Here is a 25,045-nt window from a genome sequence, read left to right as displayed (position 1 = left end):
TGAATCCATCACTATTATTGCAAGATATTAAAAGTATTATTACGCAGTGGAGTGAAAATGCATTACTTTACCTGAGGTTATTGCATACTGCGGTGCTACATCTTTCATGCTGTACAGCCATATTGATGTAATAAACAGACAGCAGAGGTCACATCAGGACTCACATGGGTCTAAAAGCACAAACCTTCTCATTCCAAATTAATTAAACACATATAACAAAGGCATGATGAATGCTCATTAATGAAACTGTGTATAAACTGCATAAATGTAGTTCTGTATCTTCGTAAAAATTGTCATTTTGTCACCTGAGTATTGATATAGGAAAATGAAGCTTTGTCCTCACTTGTTTTATGAAAGAATTTTTGTTATTATTTATAATTTATTTGAATTATTGTTTCACTTCAGGGATTGGAACAGCCAAAGACCGATTAATAACTTATCCACAGTACAGGAAATTAAAAAGGCTGTAGTTGTTAAGTAATGACTAAAACTAGGAAATACATTGTAAAATAAATGGCACACTTCATGTTGAAGAGAAGAGGCCATTCGTCATGCAGAGCATGGGTCCAAGAGGGGTTTTGGAAGTCTGGACGTGATAGATTTGTTTCCAATTTGATAAGTCTAAGTGAAATCTCGTATGGGGGTTTAATTCTGTTGATCCGTAGTCAACCGTTTCTGACAAAACATTGGCATTGGGCTGTTTTTCTACCTAACACTCTATACAATGTCAACATTTACATGCACTCTAATATTTCCTTCATTCTGAATATTCTGCTTGCCAGTGAAAATGAATGTTTCTCTAATATTCTTGGTTGCACGTGCCTGTGCATACTCAAAAAATAATTATTGTTTTTCCAACTGATGGCAGACATTCTACTGTGTAAACTCAACTTTCCTAATTTATTCCTTCAAACACACTCTGGAGAAAGGTTTTCAATAATAGTAGTAATAGTCATATCCATAAACCTGTTAATATCCTTTGTCATTATGTTTAACTAATGTGTGTTTTTTTTATTCCATCCATAAATGTAGGTTTTCTGTAAAGTATCCTTTTCTTCTAGAAACGATCTTTGTCTTTACCTCAGAAAACCATAGATAAGGGCTGTGTGTCACAACCTGAAGCAAAACACACAAATTAGATCAGTTTTCTGAATGTGCTGTATATATGTCCAAAAAAACACAGACTCATATCATTCAGAAAAGGCCTCATTTTAAATATCCAAGTGGACTTCTAAGCCTGTCATTATCAGAATACTGTCAAATATTTAATGTGCATGTAAATGTATTCAGTGAGTCACACTGTGTTTATTCATACACGAACACACACCCTCTGGGGTCAGTGTGGGCTTCAGTGTTTGTGGGTGACCTGCTCCACCTCCTGATCCACTCACACCATGAACACAGTCCGGTTGATTCTCTAGGAGAAGTTTGTTAAAATAAAGAATTACATGTGCCTCCCAAAGTTGATAGGTCAGGTCAAACTTCATGTGAGAGCTTCATTTCCACTTGAATCCCCATGTCCCATGCCCGAAAAATGTGAGTCTCATCAAAGCATAAAAATGCTGATGGTTCCATATGCACGTTGACCCGTGGGGATCCACAGGTTCTAGATGTGGTAGTTTTTATGCTGTTGTGTATTTGTGCATGCTGTACCGCATTTGTCCAGCAGTCACCGCCAAAGTGTTCTGGGTATAGCAACATGATTGTAAGGCTATTGTATTCCAAAATTACTAATATCTCCCAAAATATTGGTCCTATCAACTTGCCATTTTTGCTACTGTCTTCCTTGATCAAAAATATATAAGTATGACAAACTGCAGCAGTCAGCGCTTTCTGGATTTTGTGTGAATCTCCGGACACACACACACACATGCACATAGAGGCCACTAAGCTTTTACAATATAGATAAGATAAGACTTTATTGATCGAACCATGGGGAAATTACACAGTTGACAACAGCAAATACAAAAATAAAGTGCAGAAAACAGAAAATATACGCTTCTGAAACATAAAATATGAAGAGAAGAAAACAATCTGCTATTTATGTAAGTATTTATATAAATTTCATTGTGGTTGCACATGCACATGGTGTGATATGGGGAAGGGGGGTGTCTGAGATTTGGTTCCTTCAGCGTTAAATAATTTGTTGTTTTAGATCTCACAGTTTTACATACATGTGGTGATGTTTCCATTTTAAGTTATATTAATTTTATATAATGGGTTTGGGGTTAACCTAGATCTCATTCAACAATACAGTGTAATAATATTCAGTATTCTCCTTTTTTGTCAAAGTAAATTTAATTATTTGATCTGGGCATCCCAACTCTGATTATTAAAGTTTTGCTTGATGTAAAACTCAGAAAAAACAGATGAGAAATAACTTAATGTATTCAGTTGCAGATGATGAATGTATATATTACACATGATGAATTGAATGTAATTATCTTCGCTGAATTATCACCACCCTGCTGACCCATTTATTTTACTGTGATCCGCTCTTCAATCTGTACGTGATATGTTTATGTGTCAGTGTTTTTGTTGTGAATAAACCATAATGTGCTCAGTGACATTCAGAGACATTTTCAATTAAACATGCATGGAGTTCATTTTCCATCAAAACAAAACAAAAAAACTTTGCTAGTTTAGTTATAAAAACAGTCTGATTCTGAGCTACAAAATGTCATAACAATATACTATCTTGTTTATAAGTTTCACACAGTCAAACACACATATCGTCACAGTCGGGCAGAAACCTCGGAAGTCCTTTTTTGGTCTTTTATTTGTCATGAAACGGTTCTGTTGGTCAGTCTTCACATTGGCCTGGTGGTTTTAGAAATATTTACACAACAAAAAGTGTTGAAAACAGCTTGTGACTACATCTCTTAACTCCATTTATTTAGAACAGGGGTGTCCAAACTTTTTTTAAAGAGGGCCAGATCTGATAATGTGGACATTGCCAGGGGCCAGTGGTCCCTTCGGACGTTTTTTAAACAGTAAAAATTACATATAAATGTGCTGTTCTACAATAATTTTATTTTCATTGTCACAATATAATTTTTTTAAATGGCAATGTAACCAAATCTATGCCACTCAGGTGTGAACAAATTAAAAAAAAAAAAAAAACAATTCTGCCTTCCTTTCACATCTGGAGTCAGATAACATAGAACAAACTGTATGGAGTATCTTAAACTTCCAAAAAGTTGATGAAAATCTTAACCCCACATTCATTTTAAACGTGACTTATATGAGTAATTATTACTCATATTTTACTCAGTAATGCAAAGTCTGTTAACGTTTCAGATGAAAACATGACTCTTACTCTTGTCTTTCACAAAATCATTCAGAAAGTAATATTTGTGTCACATCTACAACTACATAACACCAGCAATTATAGGCAACTAACCTGGCAACTTGGTAGCTTGCCTTGGTGGTGAATTCATTGAACTCCCAGGTTCACATGAAGAGTCACTGTGTGAGTTTAAAGCAGCTTGACTTTGCTTCACTTTTTCAGAACGCTCACTCCCTGCTAGCTTGTCGTATGCGTTAGCATGTTTTGTCTGCTAGTGCGTCTTTACATTGAATTCCTTAAACAAGACAACAGTCTGTTGACAAATTAGGCAAACACAATCGCCTCGATTTTCAGTGAAAAAAATTGTAATTCCCATCTCTCCTGGAAGCGGCGGCCCTCACTGTCAACTTTCCTTTTTTTTATTTACAGGCGCCGTGGTTAGAAATTAGCGAAAAGGGTTCACGGCAAAGTCACAGAGCCAGATAGAGTTAGAGTGGTGCTGCCACCATGAGGTGAAAGGAGAAACTGCACTTTTAACCTTTTATGATTCATGTACTCGGATCAACAGTCCAAGCGGGCCATGAATAATACATTATAAAACCGAAGCTGTGGGCCGTATAAAATCTGACCGCGGGCCGTGATTGGCCCCCGGGCCGGACTTTGGACATGCCTGATTTAGAACATACATTGTTTTTCCAGTTTCCTGAAAATTAACCGTTTTGGACATAGGTTTTCACCCGACAACGACGATATAAAACAAACACAATACTGTTGTTAACCAGTGTTTGGAGTAATGCATTACAAAAGAAATGCGTTACAGTAACTAATTACTTTTTGCTGTAATGCAGTAGTGTAAGGCATTACTAATCAGTTTTCAGTAATATTTTATATTAGTTATATTTTATAATAGTGCTTGCATTACAACACACCTTTTACCCATAATTTAATTGCTCAAATTTAAAAAAAAAAACAACAAAAAACAGCAAGACTGTGAGACCTTAAAGCTGCGTATGACTTTCATCACCAACTTTTCATCAAATCTGTAAAACTCGAGTCATAGCCTAAGTAACACAAATCTGTAAGTCCATGATTACTCACCTGAATCTCTTCCCTCACTGTGACATTTTAAAGTGTACTCCACTATAAACAATCCATTTGGTAACAAACAGAGCCAGAAGTGGAGCTCCACACAGCTGCAGTAGCTAGAGGCAATGAAGCCGTTTCTATGTTTGTTGCCGCTGTGACCATTATGTGACTGCATGGAGCTCTGCTTCCCACAATGCACGTTGTGACAAATGTCCGAAAATGCCCGATGAATGCAACGTTAGCAACATGAAACCACCTTAAGATGACTGGCTGTTTTAGAAAACTATTCTTTTACTTAAACAGTCAAAGGTACATATACATATAGATAACATCGACATAAAACCAACATCTGATCACTCAGCTTCAGGTCATTTATTTTGACTTTCTGATGAACCAAAGAGGAAACAATACGACACATGTACCCTCACAGTCATATCTTACTTGGTTTTATTTCATCTTTTAAACTTCTTTTACAGTAAATAGTTAAGGCGTCCATAGGTAATTGACATATGCAGTCACGTAACAGCTTAAACATGTCATGTATAAATATATGTTAAATAATGGTAAATAATGCTACAAAGACTGTAGATGTTTTTAGTCATCAATAAATCAGGCACACATACAGATGATGTATCCATCCTTCAGGTTCCAGTTTCTTTTATCCTGCAGCAGAAACAAAAAATTGTTTCAGTTATTCATTCATTCATTCATTATCTGAACCCGCTTTATCCTCACTAGGGTCACGGGGGTCGCTTGGAGCCTATCCCAGCTACTTACGGGTGAAGGCGGGGTACACCCTGGACATGTGACCAGTTCATCACAGGGTTGAACATACAGAGACAAACAATCACTGTCACATTCACACCTATGGGCAATTCAGATTATCCAGTTAAACTATCAGTGCATGTGTTTGGATGGTGGGAGGAGCCAGAGTACCCGGAGAGAACCCACGCAGACACGGGGAGAACATGCAAACTCCACACAGAAAGGCCCCACCCCCATCGACCAGTGTTGGAATGAAACCCAGGAGCTGTGAGGCACGGGTGCTATCGACTGCACCACTGTTTCAGTTATTCATCGTTTATTCTGTGTGTTCTCATCAGAACTAAAGAGCTCTGATCCTGTGTGAACCTCATGTCCACTTATCAAATTTAAAGCAGAATCCACAAATGATAAATTGCACCCACCAAATGTTTAAGGCATTCCACAGCATTTGTGCCAGTCTTCTCTGTTTTAAAGACCTACGCACAAACATTGATAAGAATGACCTGGTGCAAACATACCCAGAAAGTTTTGCTCCTTACTGCAATTAGTCCTGGTTTTATGTCAGAGTTTGTGTTTCAAAATACATTCCACCTATTAATATCACCTAGGAAGAAAACGTGTTTGATTATGTTATGTTATTTTGCTGAATATAGTGAGGGTTTGCAGAAATCTTTGTACCGGAGTTCTGTTTGGTATCACAGCATCTCCAAACTCCAAAAGAGACTGTGAGCGTTTGCACACAGTGGACCCGCTGAAACTGCATTTACAGCAGCTCAGTCAGGATTGGCTCTATTAATGCAGTGAAATCTGAAACTGTTACACTCAGGATTGTGGTTATGTAAGGTTATGATTATGTAAGGTTTGTAAGGAAATTTTTAGTAATTGATTAAAAAAAACAACACCAATAACTTACTAATAAAAAATATATGGTGAGTTGAGAGACAGACAATCCCAATCCATAAAAGACATGATAAACGGTGAGTGTGAAACTGCAGCACTGTGGTTCTGTTTATCTTTCAAATGTTCACTGTGGTCAGTTTCAGATGCTGCAGCTCTTTCATAATTCATACTTTGAGTTCTTGTTTGTTCAGTATTAATTGTCCTCCTTGTAAATCCAAGCTGGACTGACTGTACATATCCTGACCAAGGAAAATCAAATTCTCACTTTGTGCATTAATCTACACCTGACTTTTCTGCCTCCATCCATAATAATATACATTATATAAACTAAATTTGGTCTAAAATTAATGTTTATTTGCAACACACTATAGCAAATTATTACATGATCAAAAACAAATTAATTTTAGCAAAAAAAAAAAAAATCCATTTTGAATGTCTGGGGTCTCCAGAAATTTGTGATGTTAAAATAAGGGTCATGAGCCAAAAAAGGTTGGAACCACTGATTTAAAGTGTGGCTGATGATGACAGTGATGATGGCTGACCTTCTCATTCCACGATGCCGGCGTTCCTCAGATAAACATCCGACACCGACAGTAGGCCGTTGAGGTCAGAGGGTGACGACACGGCAGCCTGTTGGATGAACTGTTGCAGGTTACACTATCTTAACTCCTTCTTCAGCTCCTCCAACACCTCCCATCTGTCCTGAGGAGCACACAGAGTCCCATGATCAAGAACGCCTGGTTACTGGAACTGGATCTACTTTTGACAGTTCTAGTTCAGTTATCTGTGCATCAACTGCATCCATGTGTCTCCCCCTACCTCCCCCCTTCTCCCCCTCTCCCCCAGTCTCTCTCTATCTCTATCGCTCTCTCTTTTTCTCCTCCTTTACTCTCTCTCTTTAACCCCAGCTGGTCCTGTCACTCGTCCATCCTCCACAGTCGGGCTCTGCTCCAGGCTTCTGCTGTTAAAGGTAGTTTTTCCTTCCACTGTCTCCACTCACTAGTGTTTGCTCCTGGAGGATTCTGTTGGGTTTCTGTAAATTGTCTTAGAGTCTGGTTTTGACCAACTTGATATGTGAAGTGTCATGAGATAACTTTTGTTACGATTTGGCGCTTTATACATAAAATTTGATTTGATTTGGTTCTGCCATCCCGTTCCTGTACACAGCACAAACAAACATTCAGATAGTGATTTTAAGTCTCAGAAAACACTATAAAATGCACAGTAAATTGATGAAAAATTAGCATTATCATGTATCTGATGTAGATTTTAACATGAGGGCTAACATAAATAACTAAAAAAGAGAACAATATGTTTAGAACTGAATTAAATGTCTGAAAAAGAGAAGGAAGGAATATATAGAGATCAGGTTGTTCTGCCCTTTTTCTGTTTTTTATGAGAAAGTTGTCATTGGCAGTAAAAAAAAAAAGTAAACCTTTACTTATATAGCACCCTGTAAAACAGACAATTTACAACAGCTGAGGCTGGACAGACTGGATCCCATTTATTTTGTTTACAGCCAGTGTGACTGATTTGGAGCAATGGGAGTGTTTTCTCTGACTGACTATAAATTGAAAAAAAGTTATTTGAACTGTGTTTTTTTGCTTGTTTTCATCGTCCTGTTTTCATAAAGAGGACAAATGCACTCAAAGCCCTCTTGTATAAGTGACAGATATATTAACTTTTTTTTTTTTTAAATTCTTGATTCTGATCAGACTGATGCTCTACAGTGTTTTATTTCTTTATATGACAAACTGTTATGATTCACTGGTTAAGTTGAAAGCTAAGTCAATTGCTTTCTGCTTCTTTCTTTCTGCTGTTGTTGCAAAAACATGTTAGGCAGTTTAGATAAGGCCTGAGTGCTTTCTTGTAAAGCATTCCAAATTTCATTAGGTTTTTCCCATCTAGATCACGTCAGACCAGGTCCACATAAAAACATAAAAAGGACATAACAACTTGGCCAAATATAGTGATTACGTCACTGAAAAGACAGGTCACCATTTGACCTTGAAAAAGTAGGTGATGGTGAATTATTTTCAATAGGCTTCTGCTCCATGCCAAGATGCATCCACAGTTAACATTCCGCTCCAAACGATATTTCGTACAAAGTTGAAGCTTGGTACCAGTCATGTGTATGTCAAATTATATTACATTCCAATCAATATTTGTTGAGTTCTAATTTTAAATGTGTGGTAAATGGGATTTTAAATGTTAAATGTAAAGAGTCCACAGAGTCCACATTCCACAGTGGATGTGGACAATTTTGGGCCAGATACAAGATATTGTTCTAAGCTACTGGTGGATCAAATTGGAGGCCAATCGGAGCCGCTTTGAATTTTTTATGAATTTTCGAAAATTGTAGATGTTGTGACCTTGAACTTTGGCCTACTTGGCCCAAAATTTAATGGGTTGGTCCCAGCGCCTAGGCCTATCTGTGGGGAAGATTTGGTAAAGATGGTTGGAATAGTTTTCCCGTAAAGTTGCTAACAAACAAACAAATACACAAACAAACAAACAAACACACAAAGCAAAGTGATCACAATACCTCTTGGCGGAGGTAATTAGCACTGCTGCTACAGTCTGGCATATTTACAACTGCAGTTGTTGTAGATGTTCATTAACCCTTTCATGCATACTGGTCACTACAGTGGACAGCTATTCTACAGCTTTTCTCTTCTATATTCATGGATTTTGTTGTTTTCGTTGTTTTGTTTTTTTTTACACATATCTTTATTAAAGTTTTAAGACACTACATATCTTTTCTGACATGAATTGGTAACATTTTGTAGATCTCTTCTGAGCATAAACCCCTAGAATCACAAAGCCCTCCCCATAGTTTTCACACAATTTATCAGTAAATACATGTTTCGGTGCGTCAAAAATTAAACGTGTGGTGTCCAGCTGAGTGGACATTTTTGCAGCCTTGTGAAAAATAGGTCCATAAGATTTTTTTTGTTTTTTTTTTCATTATTATTTTTTTTATGTATCTTTTAAATTTTTTAAATTATTTTTATTTTATTTTATTTTTTTAAACGTATTTTTCAGAAGAAAATTTTCAATCGCATTGTTTTTTTCATGCCTGAAGAAGAATAAAAACACTCAGGAAAAAATTTTGGTGAAGGTTCTCATAATTCATGCATGAAAGGGTTAATATGCACTGTCCCAAATAAATAAATAAATAAATAAAAATGTTGGTAATATGTTAGAAGTACAGACTGAAACAGCTCCATCTTGACTGTGCCTGTTTGGTTTCTCAGCAGCACTGACCTTCACCCTGCCGTCTGCTGCCTGCATCTCCATCTGCATCTCCACAGCGGTTGCATTCAGCCTGTCTCCCTGTTGCAGACGCTGCTGCAGCTCCCCCTCCAGCGGTCGCAGAGTTTCTTCACTCCTCTGCCTGACGTCCTGCTGCAGACGTTCTGAACGGGCCTGTAGCTCCTCCACACGGTAGCTCTGATCATCTACCGACCACTTTATCTGCTCCAGGCGTCTGCACATATCTGATCAGAACACACACACTCATGACCATTCAAAGGGATGGGGGATGTAGAGCTATATTCAAGAAGAGCGCTGTTGTCAAGGCAATAAGAGTACCAGAGAGTATCAGGAATGAAGAAGACAAAGACCAGACACGGTAAATGTAATATAGGAAACAACATTATGCTGTGATGTAACCAAAACAGTGGATTTTCTTACCATAACACTGAAATGACTATAACGTCGTTGAAGTCATTAAAGTTATTAAGGAGCAGGCGAGTTTTGTTTTTTTTTTGTTTTCAATGTAAAAGCTGAAAGAAAGGGTTGGTAAAATGTTTAACATCTAAAAAAAAGTCTGGACATTAGACAGCATACAGCAGGTTTAGTTCAGTGTTTTTCCAACCTTGTGGTCGGGACCCCACGTGGGGTCGCCTGGAATTAAAATGGGGTCGCCTGAAATTTCTAGTAATTGATAAAAAAAAAAAACTTACTAATAAAATATATTGGTGAGTTGACAGAGACAATCCCAATCCATAAAAGACATGATAAACAGTGAAGCTGAAACTGCAGCACTGGGGTTCTGTTTATCTGTCAAATGCTCATTGTGGTCAGTTTCAGATGCTGCAGCTCTTTCATAATTCAGAGTTTCAGTTCTTGTTTGTTCAGTATTAATTGTCCTCCTTGTAAATCACAGCTGGACTGACTGGACAGATCCTAACCAACGAAAATAAAATTCTCACTTTGTGCAGTAATCTACACCTGGATTTACTGCCTCTGTCCATAATAATAGACATTATATAGACTAAATGTGACTAAAATTAATGTTTATTTACAACATACTATAGCAAACTATTACATGATCAAAACCAAATTAATTTTAGCAAAAAAAAAAAAAAAAAAAGTCTCTGTTTTGAATGTCTGGGGTCGGCAGAAATTTGTGATGTTAAAATGGGGTCACGAGCCAAAAAAGTTTGGGAACCACTGGTTTAGTTATATCCCTGCAGCTTTGGACTTAACAGACCTTGAAATAAAATCCAGTCCTCTTGTTCAAGACTTTTTTTATTGAATGCAGCCAAGACCCAGACAAGACCAAGACCCTGAGATAGTGGTCTGAAGGCAGGTCTCCAGACCAAAATGAATTTGAAGTGCTACCACACAGTAGTATTGAAGAGAAAATAAAGAATAATAATATACCAAAACACCACAAATGTAACCGCAGAAAAAAAAGATTAAACTAAAAGACTAACTACAAATATAGGTCCATTATTAGAGTAGAGTGAGGAATACTGTCAGTTTTACACAGCACTGCATTATGGTCAGACCACAGGTAAATAGTATTATTTAACACATAAAGACCCAGTGCTACTTTTGTGTCAGTTCCCAAAGGAATTTTTCTCTCCATTTAACCTTTCATTAATTATTTATCACTATTTATCATGATATTATCCTATTTTTCTGTAATTTTTCAGTGTAATTCATGAATTTTCCAATATTTAATTCACTGGTCACGTAGATGTTCATTAAAGATCAGATTAAAATTGAGGGTTGTCATATCAGAAACAGAGAAAGCTGAAGAAAATGACACTTTTTTTTAGCAAAGATATCACTAACTGAAATTAAAATCAAGTTTGTCCATCCACTGTCATTTATTAAACTCCATGGGTTTTACCGGTGAATCACTTTTGTAGAAGATGATGGTGTTTCCATGTTCACTACAGAGCCTCTGAACGTCCAAATGGGTCATATCTGATGACCATGAAAAAATGATGAACTGCATTTTACACTAATTATTTACATGTTTTCATAGAATTAGTGATATAACAGTTACTAAACATTATAGATCAGTAGATGCTTTTGTTCGCCAGTGGATGCTTGGGTCTTTACGGGTTAAGGTGACATTTTTAATGTTCTAAGATTTTTCACCTTGTAAGGAGATATCTTCATGTTTTAACCTGTTTAACCCTGACCATATTTTCAGGGGAAAAACGCCTAAACAGACAAACCCAAAGTAAATGAAGAATTACTCCACAATAATAAGGTTCATATGGATGTTCTTGGTGTCTATGGACATTTACAGACCTCACAGAATCTATTCCCATTGTCTAAAATATTGTATCTATTACTATCCCTGAGTAAACTGTAACAAACTAAAAGAGAAATTGGAATTTTTTATCCTCGCCTGTTTTTTTTCAGCTGGATTGACGATGATATGCATAAATTAATTGTTCGTGTCGGAGATTTTTAATAGCGTATATTTCAAGATTAAAACAAAGATTAAAATGTTTGAACATTAAAGTTTGCACTGAAATACACTTTTGATGTACTTTTATTAACATTAGGGTCTAAACTTTGAGCAAAAGTTGAAAAAAACATTCATTGTCCTGATTTATTATATTTTTATAGTAGATGAATATTAATATAATTTTTTCAGCCCGCAGGTGGGCTGATAGGGCTAAAGGGGTTAAGATTGTTCTTTAATATTGTTATGAAATGCTCATTATGTTACAAACTCGTGGTATTTGCAAATAAACGTGACATACCAGAGACCATTCGTCCAATAACAACGCCTCAGGGCACTCCGCTAGAATTCATCACACCATATACACACCTTGGCTTTCTGGCTGATCAACACCTTTCTTTCCAAGCTCATATTATGAATTTGGTTCATAAATTGAGGTTGAAACTAGGGTTCTAGTATCGACATAAATCCTGCTTCTCATTCAGAACACGTAAATACCTTGTGTCAGCTACTTTTTTACTAATGCTCATGTGCCTCAACCAAATGTCAAGAAAAAAAGCTTTTCTTCTTGCAGAAATATATTATTAATGTTGTTATTACCTGAACCATGACTAGACTATAACATAATGAGTTGCACTATAATATAATAAATGTCAAGTTTAGGGAAATATACATGTGTATGTGGTGGTACCTTACTTTAAACAGTGTGCTTGAAGGACACAGACTTGTATTTAAGGCACAAGAAGTTCACTCAATGCCTTATGGGATATGTATGAACTTAGCTGTTCACTAATAATCATAATCATGATCATAATAGTATGTGCAGTTCAGTAAAAACGTGGAAAGGTTCAGTGCAGTCACACATGCGTCTGTGCTTATGTGAACTTTGTGTTGGACTCTGTCGTGGTCTGGGAACTTGTAGTTTGTTGATGTTCTTTTCTTTCCTCTAAACCTCTTCTTCTCCACTGTCCTTCACACCAGCACATTATAATGATGACGTTTAATAAAACACAAATTAAATATAATATAACTTAATATAATTCATAGATCATTCATGCTATGATGCAAAACTTTTCACAAGATAAAAAGTATATTATTATGACTTAAGCTGTTATAACACAGCTGTCAAACATACGGCCTGTGGACCAAAACCGGCCCACCAAAGGGTCCAATCCAGCCCATGGGATGAATTTGTGAAATGCAAAATTACACAGGAGATGTTACCAATCAAGGATGTCAAATTCATTTTCACATTTCAGGGGTCACATACAGACCAATTTGATCTCAAATGGGCTGAACTAATAAAACACTATCAAAAGAGTAGTAGTAGTAGTAGTGTAAAAAAATAAAAATAAAATAAAATAAAATAAAGAAGTACAATTACATGAAAATATTTACATTAACAAATGATCCTTTCAAAAAATGTGAATAACCTGAACAAATATGAACCACCTGAAATATCTTAACAGAAGTAAGTACAATTTAACCATTTATTCTGCCTGTTCTTAAATGTCTTGTGTATTTGTAGATCCGCTGTGATCTGTAAGTTGTAATGCACATGTGTAATTTGTGTAATGTGTGTGCACATGTGTAATGTGTAAAAAATATTCACATTTTTAAGGAAGCTTTGTAGATGTAAGCATTTTCATATTGTGATTTTCCTTTTTTCATTGTAATCATTTGACTGGTCCAGCCCACTTCAGAGCATATTGGGCTGAATGTGGCCCCTGAACTGCAATGAGTTTAACATCCCCAATGTTATAACATGGAAAACATAACTTCATAGCATGACACTGATCTGATTTTCTTTTCCTGCTCTGACAGCAGTGTACTGTCTCAGAGTAAAAGATGCAGATCTATCATGTTTCGATATATGAATTCATCTGCTGATGGTGTGAGACATTCCGGTTTGTCTCTGTACCTTGTCCTCTGAGTGTCTCCTGCTCCAGCTGTTCCTCCCAGTACTCCTCCTGCCTCAGCTCATCCTGGTTCTGCCTCAGCGTCTGCTCCAGCAGCTCCAGCTCCCTCTGCTGATCCAGACTGACATCAGAACCAGGACCTGCAGCAGACCACCTCCTCCTCTGCTCCCACTCCTCGGTCTCCCTCTCCAGTGTGTAGAGCTGCTCCTCCAGATGCTCCAGCCTCCTCTGATGCCGCAGAAGCTGGAGGATCAGCTCCTCTCTGGACGGCTGAATGACAGAGGGGACGGGGGACGCCCTCTGTTCAGGAGACGGAGCCCACTTCCTGTCAGGTTTAGTCCTCCTGGGGAACGTGGATGGGCCCAAATTGAAGGTAAAGGACTTGTGGGGCTCCCTGTGGCTGAAAAGCTTGGGTTCTGGGTGTCGGATGAAGGGGGTGAGGGGGGCTCTGGTGTCTGTGGTGGACCCCTCACTGAGGCTGGGGCCGGTCCTTCGCAGGACAAAGTGGACCTCAGCAGCCTGTTGACCCAGCTGAGCCAGCTCCTGCAGGGGACAGTCAGTCTTCAGCAGTTGCCTCTCCTTCCCTCGCAGCTTCAGGATCAGGACATACCGACCCGTCTGACCTGATGGAGACCATTAAAGGAACAGGACACACAAAATCAGCTGACTCTTACTTAATCAACATTTTTTATTTTTGTCTCTGCAATAATTGATCTTCATATCATTCACTCGTATAGATAGATAGATAGATAGATAGATAGATAGATAGATAGATAGATAGATAGATAGATAGATAGATAGATAGATAGATAGATAGATAGATAGATAGATAGATAGATAGATAGATAGATAGATAGATAGATAGATATCAGTATCTTCATACTTGTTACTGAAGATAGGGTGTGTGCATGTGTGTCATTTTTACATTTATAACCCTTTTTATTATTTTTTTAAATGCTCATTATACTCTATGGACTGTAACTATTTATATGTCTGATATAAATAAATGAAATGAAAATTTGTGTATATAATCGATTATGATGATCTACTGTACAGACATGCAGCTACCTCCATTTTAAGGAGCCTCGATTCAGTATATCATGCTTGTTTACATTTCATTTCTAATGCAAAATCTGTCACTCACCGCTGCATTCTCTGTGACTTAGTGGGCTGGACATCATTAACCATCCGTAGACAAAAACACTGGTTTATGTTCATCTATAAAGCTCTGCTGCATAAACTCCCAAAATACCTCAGTAATCTTCTTTCTGTTAGCTCTAGAAATTTCCATTTATGTTCCTCCAAGTGGTTGCTTTTGACTGTTCCCCGAGTTCTGACAGACTTTGGAAAAACAGCATTTTCCTACCATGCACCATGGTCATGGAATAATCTGCAAAAAACTGGAAAACTACATCCATTCATTTCTATTAATGATTTTAAAAGTATCATGGAGAATGCAGTGAAGGAGGAATGTCACTGTTTTTCTTGATGCCATTATGGGTGAATAGTTGTTATTGTGTTTTATTGTTAATTGTGTATCATGTCTGTGTTTTATGTTGTTTGGACTTTGTATGGCCACTACCTTAGCCACGTCTCCCTTTGCAAAAGAGATTCCTAATCTCAATGGGACTTCCTGGTTAAATAAAGGTAACAAAAATGAAACTAGAAAAGCACTCGGCAAGCACAGACCTCTGCCAAGGCAGATCAGTGCCCCCCCCCCCCCCCCCCCCCCCCAGTCACCACCAACATCTAATCATTTGTTCAGTATCAGTATCAACATTTCCTGAAATTTTCATCCAAATCTGTCCATAACTTTTTGAGTTATCATGCACACAGACAGACAAACAGACAAACCAACACTGGCAAAAACATAACCTCCTTGGTGGAGGTAATAAAGTAGCATATTGCTTTTTTTTGTCTTTAAATAGTATGGGTGGTGCAGTGAATAGTACTGTCACCTCACAGGAAGAAGGTCCTGGGATCAGTTCCAACACCAGCTGACGGGGGGGTGGGGGTGGGAGAGGGAGCCTGTTTGGAATTTGCATGTTCAATGAATGGGTACTCTGGCTTCCTCCCACCATCAGAAGCCTTTTGGATAATCTAAATTGCTCATAGGTGTGAATGTGAGAGTGATTGGTTATTCATCTCTATATGTGAGCCCTGCAATGAAGTGGCGACATGTCCAGGGTGAATCTTGCCTTTGCATGAAATGTAGCTGGGATAGGCTCCAGCACCCCTGTGACCTCACGGATAAAGCAGTTCAGAAGATGACTGAATGAAAAAGCACTTCTTAGCTCCTCCTACTCATGGAACTACAAACTAGGCCATTGACTAAAAAGAAACACAAACACAGGACTAACCTGAGACCTAAAGGTTATAGAATACAGTCTAGTCTTGTCATAAAACACAAAACAAACAATGTCCAAATAATATGTACAGAGGTAACCAGACCAACACTGAACATTGGAATGACTTCTACCCCACACCTACACCCCCGTTGCTCCCTGGGCCCCCTACCACTATCAACACCCACCAGTGGCAGCTGCTCGTCTTTCAGAGAGGGGAACCTCATTGACGGCTTACATAAAAAAATTTTTTTTAAAAAGTCAAGTCATTAAAACATAAACTCGTCCCTCCGTTCCTTTTTAAGAAAATGGTCAATGACTTTATCGTACCAAGTAAACAAGAAAACGTTGAAATTATGTTAAATTGAAACAAGGAAGTACAATGAGTGTGTTTTATTTACAGTGCAATAAATGAACAAGTAATTTCGTAGTGGTTTCTCTCTCTCTTTCACAGCAGAATGTGTGACGATATTAAACTGAACTGTGTCGGTGAAGGAGGAGATCTAAAAACAGCTGTCAATCAAATGGGATTCAACCTCTCAACTGATCCTCCAATCAGCACATGAAAGCCTAGTGTCTAGCCCAGCCGAGCTCCGCCCACAGCTCCATTCACCCCCAGAGACGCCGAGCGTCCGGGGGCGGGACAACATCGTGTCATTTATTCAATTACCATCCAGTTTGGAGTCAATGAAAAAACCAGTTCCACTCAGTCCCACTGAAGTGCATGGACACTGAGCGTCTGCGGACAAATGCACTGAGCAGAGATGGAGGAGAAAACACAGACACGGGAATGGAGGAGAAGTGAACAACATCCAGTCCACTGATTTGGGATAACACTGATTCTGAACCAACTGCTCTGTGAGATGAACGTGTTCCAACACATTTGGAGTCAATGAAATGAAAACAACTGAACAGATTTAACCATTTAATTTTCATAATTTTAGGAGAAGCTGAACTTCTCTTGCAGTCTGTGAGAAATCACCTCTGACACCCACCCACCTCATCTGTACCAGCTCCTCCTATCTGCCACCATGACCATGCACCAAACCTGAAACACCTGAAAAATGTAGGTCAACCTTCTGTCAAGATCTGATGTGATCAAAGTCAAGATCGAGGTCGACACCCAAAGAACTCATCCTAAATTGACCCTTAAAACCGAACGTGAAGGAGATCAGATGATTTGGTGGAGTAATCATGTTGACACTGAAGGACAGACACAGACACACAAATGTCTTTATCTTAACTAATTAGGTAACTTTTCAATTAGGTAATTTTGTTAACCATTTAATCACCAAAATCGCAATATTACAACAAGCAACATAACTGAATGAAACAGACAGCTTTTTGAAATCTTGATAACAAATTAGAAAAACAACAGCTCCTAAATTTAAAGGGTTAACAATCACTTAACAAAGCTTTTAACCAAAGATGAGCCGTTTATTTCCGTAAACTCCTCCTGCTCAGACGGGCCAACTGGTGATACTATCAATCAGGCCAAAAAACAGGTTTGATATCTGTTGTAGAACTAATCTGGTTTTGCTCTTTTCTCTATAACCGGTGGGCTTTTGTTCCACTTGATAACATCTACCTGTGTTTCTTCAAGTTGTGCCTCAGGGGTTATTTCCTGCACCGGTTTTATTTCCATTATACTTCTCTGCAGGCACATTACAGTGCGCGTTGTGGTTATTTTTAAGCTTTATTATTGCTGCCGTGATGATACATAGCTGTGCTTCTACCAGTGACCTCTCAAATGTAACTGCTTTGTACAGCTATCTGTCCCATTTTCTTCGACCTCCACAGATAAACTCTAGTAACATAACATATCCATTATAAATGTGAAGTATTCCAAAACCCTGGGCAAGATGAAAGGTGACAAAAGCGTCAAAAAAACATTTTCAATCCGGCTACTTCCACCTAAAAAATAGAATATAAATATGCCTTCAATACTACACAGAACTAGTCCAGAGTAGAAAAAACACCTGTAATGTTCTTTTAGATGGTTATAATTCAGACAGACTTTGTCGATTCCTGTCAGTTTATATTAGTTTGATATCTATAAGACTTTACTGAACTTATTTTTTAAACATCCAGAAAGGAATTAAACTGATACTAGACTGTTGTCGATTCTTCCTCTGGTTTCAAGGGGTTTTATGTAGTATTGATATTCAACTCTCATCAGTTGGAGGAAGTCGGGTATTGTAACCACAACCAAAGCCACCAATAAATCAACATTAGGCATCTACAGACTGTAGAATTCACTGAACGAACCCATAAAGACCCAAACAGCCACTGGCAACCAAACCATCTACTGATCTAACATGTTTAATAACTTCTGAACTACTAAAGCTTTCAAAAATATGTCAATAATTGGTGTAAAATATAGTTTGTCATCTTTTCATGGTCATCAGATATGACCCATTTGGACGTTCAGAAGCTCCATAGTGAACGCGGAAGCATTGTCACCTTCTATAACACAGGTGTCAAACATGCGGCCCGGGGGCCAAATCTGGCCCGCCAAAGGGTCCAATATGGCCCACGGGATGAATTTGTGAAATGCAAAAATTACATTGAATGATTTTAACAATCAGTGGTGTCAAAATCATTTTAATTCAGGTTCCACATACAGACACATACAGTCCAATTAGATTTCAAGTGGGTCAGAACCAGTAAAATATTATCAATATAACGTATAAATAATGATAACCCCAAATGTTCTCTTTGTTTTTTTGGTGTAAAAAAGTAAAATTACATGAAAATGTTTACATTACCAAACTATAATTTTACAAAAAAACGTGAATAACCTGAACAAATATGAACAAACAGAAATGACTTAAGAAAAGTAAATGCAATTTTACCAATATTCTGCCTGTTACTAGATGTTTTGTGTGATTGTGACGCACATGTGGAAATGATAAACTGAGGCAGAATATTGCTGAAATTGCACTTGTTTTTCTTAAGACAATTCAAGTTGTTCATGTTATTCAGATTTTTAAGGAAACTTTGAAGATGTAAACCTGATCATAATATAATTTTCCTTTTTTCACCATTATTATTTTACTGGTCTGGCCCACTTGAGGTCAAACTGGGGTGAATGTGGAACTGAACTAAAATGAGTTTGACAGCCCTGTTCAATAACATCGATTCACCAGTAAAACCCATAGAGTTGAATCAATGACAGTGGGTGGACACACTTTTTATTATTTTGTTGCTGATATATTTTTCTGAAAAAGTCACTTATTCTTCAGTTTTCTCTCTTTTTGATAAAATAACCCTCAACTTTAATCTGAGCTTTAATGAACATCCATATGATCAGTGAATTAAATATGGGAAAATATATGATTCTCACTGAAAAAACACAAAATACAGAGAATAATATGATAATAAATGGTGATAAATTGCTTAAGAAAGGTTAAATAGAGAGAAAAATTTAGTTGGGAACAGCCACAAAAGACTCACTGGGTCTTCATGGGTTAAGTATGAAAGCTAATTGTTTATCTGTATCAAATTATTCTTTGTTATTCTGACAGTCCATATCACACTGTTTTATAATCTCTATGTAATGTGTCAGTTGATAGTTTACATTATAGCTCTGTTAGCTCGGGTCTGATTTTAGATGGAAACCAATAACAGTAAAACCACTTATCAGCTCTGTTTTCTGTTTTTACAGTTGTCAGTATCTGCACTAAAGATCTGTTTGGAATCCAACAAACAAAGTCAGAACTGTCACAGTTTAGTCTGAACCAACAAAGAGTTAACTCAGTAAAGATCACAAAATAACTTTACACCCTCATGAGCCTCAGAATCTAATTCACCCGTGTAGAAGAAACTGTCATTTCAGCATCAAACTCCATTCTTTTCATTTAGAGCTGTGTCCAGTGGAGAAAGCATGTGTAGCTTTTATCACTTTGTTTCGTTCTTTGACTCTAAAAGTTGTTTCTATGTGGTTTTCATCCCATCCCTTTGGTCAAGTGCCATTAGTTTTTGTCATCATGGGAGACCAGCAGGGTGACTCATTGCTCATTGCTATCATTTCCCAATTATCGTTCACTAAATTGTAATTCAAATGGTCTTAGATCATCGGTGTTGTTGGACAGATAGTGTGTTAAATACGTGGTGGGCAGATTAATTAGTCTTACATCAGAATTCACTTTAACACAGAGAAGTGAGTCACAGAAGGACAGTGTGTGTTTTCAGTTCCCTCTGATTTCTGCCTCCTGCAGCTTTAACACTGTTCAGCTTCAGTCCAAATCTCTGGAACAGCTCTGACATTCTGGCTGTATATTTCAAATGTTTGAACTCACCAATCGCTTGCGCCAGCGCGATGACGACGTCCTGACAGGAAGTGTTCAGTGACAGGCCACACACCACCCTGACCACGCCCTCCACCCACACCTTCAGCTCCATCGCTCTGCAGCACCTTCACGAAGACTGAAAAATAAAACAGACAGACCAGCGAATCCTGATGAGAGGAGGTCACCACAGACCTGTGTATTTAACAAAAGCAGGTGGATGCGAAACAAATCACAAAACAAAACAATAAATAAGGCTGCGTATACTTATACATATACATATTCATATTCATACATATACATACATATACATACACATACATACACTCATGCACATACACATACATATACATGCATATATGTATACATACATATACATACACATATATATACATACACATACATATACTCATGCACATGCATATACATACATATACATATACATGCATATACATATACGTATACATACATATACATACATATACATATACATATACATATACAGGGTGGGGAAGCAAAATGTACAATGAACATTTAGTTGTTTTTTCTCAGCAGGCACTACGTCAGTTGTTTTGAAACCAAACATATATTGATGTCATAATCATACCTAACACTATTATCCATACCTTTTCAGAAACTTTTGCCCATATGAGTAATCAGGAAAGCAAACGTCAAAGAGTGTGTGATTTGCCGAATGCACTCGTCACACCAAAGGAGATTTCAAAAATAGTTGGAGTGTCCATAAAGACTGTTTATAATGAAAAGAAGAGAATGACTATGAGCAAAACTATTACGAGAAAGTCTGGAAGTGGAGGAAGCAACAAAAAACGTACCAAAGCTTTTGTTAAAGCTCTCAAATCCAAAATCCTAAAGGATCCAACCAAATCCATGAGAAAAATGGCAATTGAACTTGAGATAGACAACAAGACCGTTAGAAATGCAGTAAAATATGATTTGAAGATTTAAATTCTCATGACTTTCAATAAACTAATTGGTCATACACTGTCTTTCAATCCCTGCCTCAAAATATTGTAAATTTTGCTTCCCCACCCTGTATACATATACATATACATACACATACATACATGCACATAAACATACACAAACACACACACACACACATATACATATACATATACATACACATATTTAAATTATACAGGCTGAATATTTAACCAAAATCCCAGTGTTTATCTAGACAAACCAACGTGAATTTATTGGCTACATTTTTTAAAAAGTTTAGAGAGGTATCATAACATTTGACTTCCCATTAACTGCCCAGACAAAAAATGTCCCAGCTGCAATCTACAGAGTAGAGTGCATCGGCTTTAGCGTTGATCACAGAAAGTATTTACCATGGCATTATTTACAATATACAATGCTTATACAATGCAACAATACATTTCACAACATTTGTTTCCATCTTTTGTTACATTAATTTCTGGCTATGATCCGGTAGTGATGATGGGAGTATCAGACCTCTACATTAGGCCTTCTTCATCACAGATCCCCAACAGGATAATGGTTTGGACTCTGTGATGTCCAGTCCATCTGGGAAAATGATGTCTCATGCCAATGAACCACACTGTCACAAATGGAGCCTGATGAACCCTGGTAATTTCCAAAATATGGGCTTTCTGTCAAACTGATGGTTATTTCAGAAATGAGAAGCTCCTCACTGAATCAGTCATGGTTAAAAAACTGGTTGTAGATGAAACATAATATTCACCGCAGGAATTATTCAGTTGAAGGGTCTGAACTATTAGTCTGAATGAGTTAAATCTGATGAAGAACAGGACAGATGTGTGTGACAGGAGGTGAGCTGTACGGGTGGAATGTTGAAGAACACGCTGACAGAGCGCAGGCCCCGCCCACTCATCTACAGGCCCCGCCCATAGACCTGCCCTGTTGACATCACAGCATCACAAACACACCCACAGTTTCATCTTTACTGGTACTGTACTGGTGACTATCCTGAAGAAACGTTAAGATTTAATCTTTGTACTATGTCTTGATCACAGGGATAAAAACTAAAGATGCTAATCATGCTGTCTGGAATTTATAAACCATATTCAGACATTTCTTTAAGTTAAAACTGATCAGATATACTTGAGTTTAAACAAGGAAAAAATGCTGTTTTTATATTTCATTAGTTTTATTTAGAGGACTTGCTGTTATTTTTAAGCTTTTGATATTTTATTTTAAAAATTCCACTTAATTTCAGGTTTTTTTTGTCATATTTTGTGGCTCATTCATTTTATACAATAATACAATATACAATAACTGTAAACAGCCAACATTAATGTCACTGTGTTTAGAGCAAATGTTAAGTCTCATCCCTAGAGGAGTTATATGTGAGAAGTTAAAAAAGAAACAAGAAAATAGACTAAGCACAGAAAAATATTATAATACCAAACACAACTGAGTGCAGCTGGAGCCATTTAAAAACTTTACATTGTAAATATAAGTCTAAATTTTCTAAATTACTTGCACATTAACATTAACCCTTACCCTTAGATGAATATTTTCAGTAAATTGTGTTGTATGGCTTGTACTGTTCTAACTTATATACACATGACTTTGAAAATGCTCCCCGACAGTTACCCTGATAAGAGACATTTCATGTAAATATATATTTTATAGTCTTACAGACAGTTTTGCCTGTTTTAAAAGTAAAAACAGATTTTGACGTAGAGTAAAATGTCTTTGGTTTGTTTTTTGAGTGTAAACTGTATAACAATTAGACCTTAAATAAATAAATAAATAAATAAGTCGAGTTGTGTTTTGGAAGCTGGTGTTACACATTGTCACTGAAATTGAGCAAAGTTTAGTTTGGAGTCCAAACATTGTCAATATCTAAAGTAAAAAGTGATGTGAAGTTGGTAACACATTAATTTCACTTTGGATTGAACTGACTTTTGACAAATGCATCACCAGTAAATAATATAAATGAGTAAATATTTAAACTAAAGAGAATGAATATAACTCTTTTCTTTTTTTGTAATGAGGCAATAAAAACATCAGTGTGGAATCAGAGGACTCACCTGTTGACGCTTGTTGAGTTGCAGTGTGTTCAAACTGAGCAGCAGATGAAGAGGAGGAGGAGGAAGAAGAGGAAGAAGAGGAGGAGGAAGAGGAGGAGGAGGAGGAGGAGGATGGAGCTGAAGAATGCAGCTCTTCTGGTTCCGCTGTGTCCACACACCTCCCAATCAAACACAGTTTCAATCTGCTGGTGACGAAACTTTAAAGGGGCGGAGTCATGTCTCTTTGTCTGTAGGTTGTGACATCACAGCTCCAAACAATCAGCATCATCAACACGTCGTCTCATTTAACCCTTTCATGCATACTGGTCACTACAGTGAACAGCTATTCTCCTCTTGTATATTCATGGGTTTAGTTGTTTTAGTTCCATATCATCCAGCACAGTGGACACTTTATGCACCATCTCATACACTGACATTCACACCATTATTGTAACTTTGCTGTTTTTGATAAACCTGATCTGCAGTAATGTGTTTTAGTGTAAATTAATTGTTAATTGTTATAAGACTATTAATAAAAGTTGTCTTAATCAAAAAGTTGGGGTTTCATTTGCATATCATGTCCATGAAGTGAGTAATATCTAGTATTAGAGTATGTTAAAATGTGAGAAAACATCAGCTACATGAAAAATGTTATTATTTCATAGTTTTCACACAGTATATCACTTTCTGATAATGGCTTTAAGTACATGTTTCTTTGCTTCAAAAATTAAACACATGGTGTTCAGCTGAGTGGACATTTTGGTAACTCCATGAAAAATAAATTCAGGAAAAAAAAAAAATCAATCACATTGTTTTTTCATGCCTAAAGAGGAATTCAATTCAATTCAATTCAACTTTATTTGTATAGCCCAATATCACAACAAGGTTATCTCAAAGGGCTTTACAGAGTCAGTTAGAGTAAACAACAGTCGAATGAACAGCAAGAAAATGAGTAGTGTCCAGGGCATCCCCCGTCCTTAGACCCTCCTTCTCGGCAAGGAAAAACTCAAAACCCAGTGGGAAAAGGGAGAAACCTCGGGGAGAACCACAGTGAAGGAGAGATCCACTCCCATGGACGGACAGGCTATAGATGCACCAGGACTGATGGACGTCCATTTGCAGATGTAGTTCTAGTCTACAAGGATGCAGTAGGGTGGACACATGGGGGGTCCATCCCGCTGGATGAGACAGGCAGGGGCGAGGAGGCCCATCCACAGTGGTGAGGCCGAGGACGTCCATCCAGGACAGGTGGGGGAGGGGGTCAGGACACAGGACAGGGCAGGACACAGATGGGTCAGCGCAGATCCTGCCATCATTGGCTCCCAAGTGGTTACAACTGAAAAAGTAGCCACTCCCCCGGAGGGGAGTGGGGAAAGGGGACATCGGGTGAATAGCACTGCACAAACTAAGTTGGCTAAATATTAAAAATATAAGTGCAAGTAGATGGCAGGACACACGTTTATATTGAATTTAAGAGAGTAGATTTACTCTGTATGAGTCTAATTAGAGTTCAGGAAGATACTTATGGAAATAAGATGAATGATCGTCACATTTGACAGAAAAGTCTGAGGAAATGCAGGAGGTTGAAATTAACAGTATAGGTTGTTGTTGGAGTTCCATAATTGTAACCCTTTAACCCCTTAGCCTAAAATGGCCTGGACTTTTTTCTCTTATTTTGACTACTTAAAAGGATAGAAAACATGCTGTGAGTGA

General features: G+C 37.5%; 1 protein-coding gene across 8 annotated transcripts; it reads right to left on the bottom strand.

Annotated features, from left to right (window-relative positions):
* Nucleotides 1-4,843: 4,843 nt before the first annotated feature.
* Nucleotides 4,844-23,382, bottom strand: LOC115417159 (ras association domain-containing protein 8-like). Of its 8 annotated transcripts, none has more exons than XR_003935090.1 (6): nt 23,354-23,382; nt 20,322-20,448; nt 13,678-14,298; nt 9,308-9,540; nt 6,583-6,742; nt 4,844-5,038 (listed from the first exon to the last, which is right to left on the bottom strand). XR_003935090.1 is itself a non-coding variant. In XM_030131171.1 (6 exons), exons 2-5 carry the CDS (start codon nt 20,422-20,424, stop codon nt 6,587-6,589), a joined length of 1,041 nt encoding a protein of 346 aa, XP_029987031.1. In that variant the 5' UTR covers nt 20,425-20,448; nt 23,354-23,382; the 3' UTR covers nt 4,844-5,038; nt 6,583-6,586. The 8 variants fall into 8 exon arrangements, 6 of the variants coding, with proteins under 6 accessions (XP_029987031.1, XP_029987032.1, XP_029987033.1 ...); XR_003935091.1 differs by having other exon boundaries at nt 6,583-6,737; XM_030131171.1 differs by having other exon boundaries at nt 6,583-6,670.
* Between the last annotated feature and the right edge of the window lie 1,663 nt (nt 23,383-25,045).

Source organism: Sphaeramia orbicularis, chromosome 3 (assembly GCF_902148855.1).
Source record: "Sphaeramia orbicularis chromosome 3, fSphaOr1.1, whole genome shotgun sequence".
Taxonomy (NCBI): Eukaryota; Metazoa; Chordata; class Actinopteri; order Kurtiformes; family Apogonidae; genus Sphaeramia; species Sphaeramia orbicularis.
This window is presented reverse-complemented; position numbering and strand designations above follow the sequence as displayed.

Bases quoted from the DNA above. Each gene is read 5' to 3' on its own strand.
- LOC115417159 (XM_030131167.1), bottom strand. From the start codon at position 20,424: ATGGAGCTGAAGGTGTGGGTGGAGGGCGTGGTCAGGGTGGTGTGTGGC. The intron at 14,299-20,321 runs GTGAGTTCAAAC...GGTCTCCATCAG, and splicing joins CGCGCTGGCGCAAGCGATTG to GTCAGACGGGTCGGTATGTC. The intron at 9,541-13,677 runs GTACAGAGACAA...TGTTCTGATCAG, and splicing joins GGAGACACTCAGAGGACAAG to ATATGTGCAGACGCCTGGAG.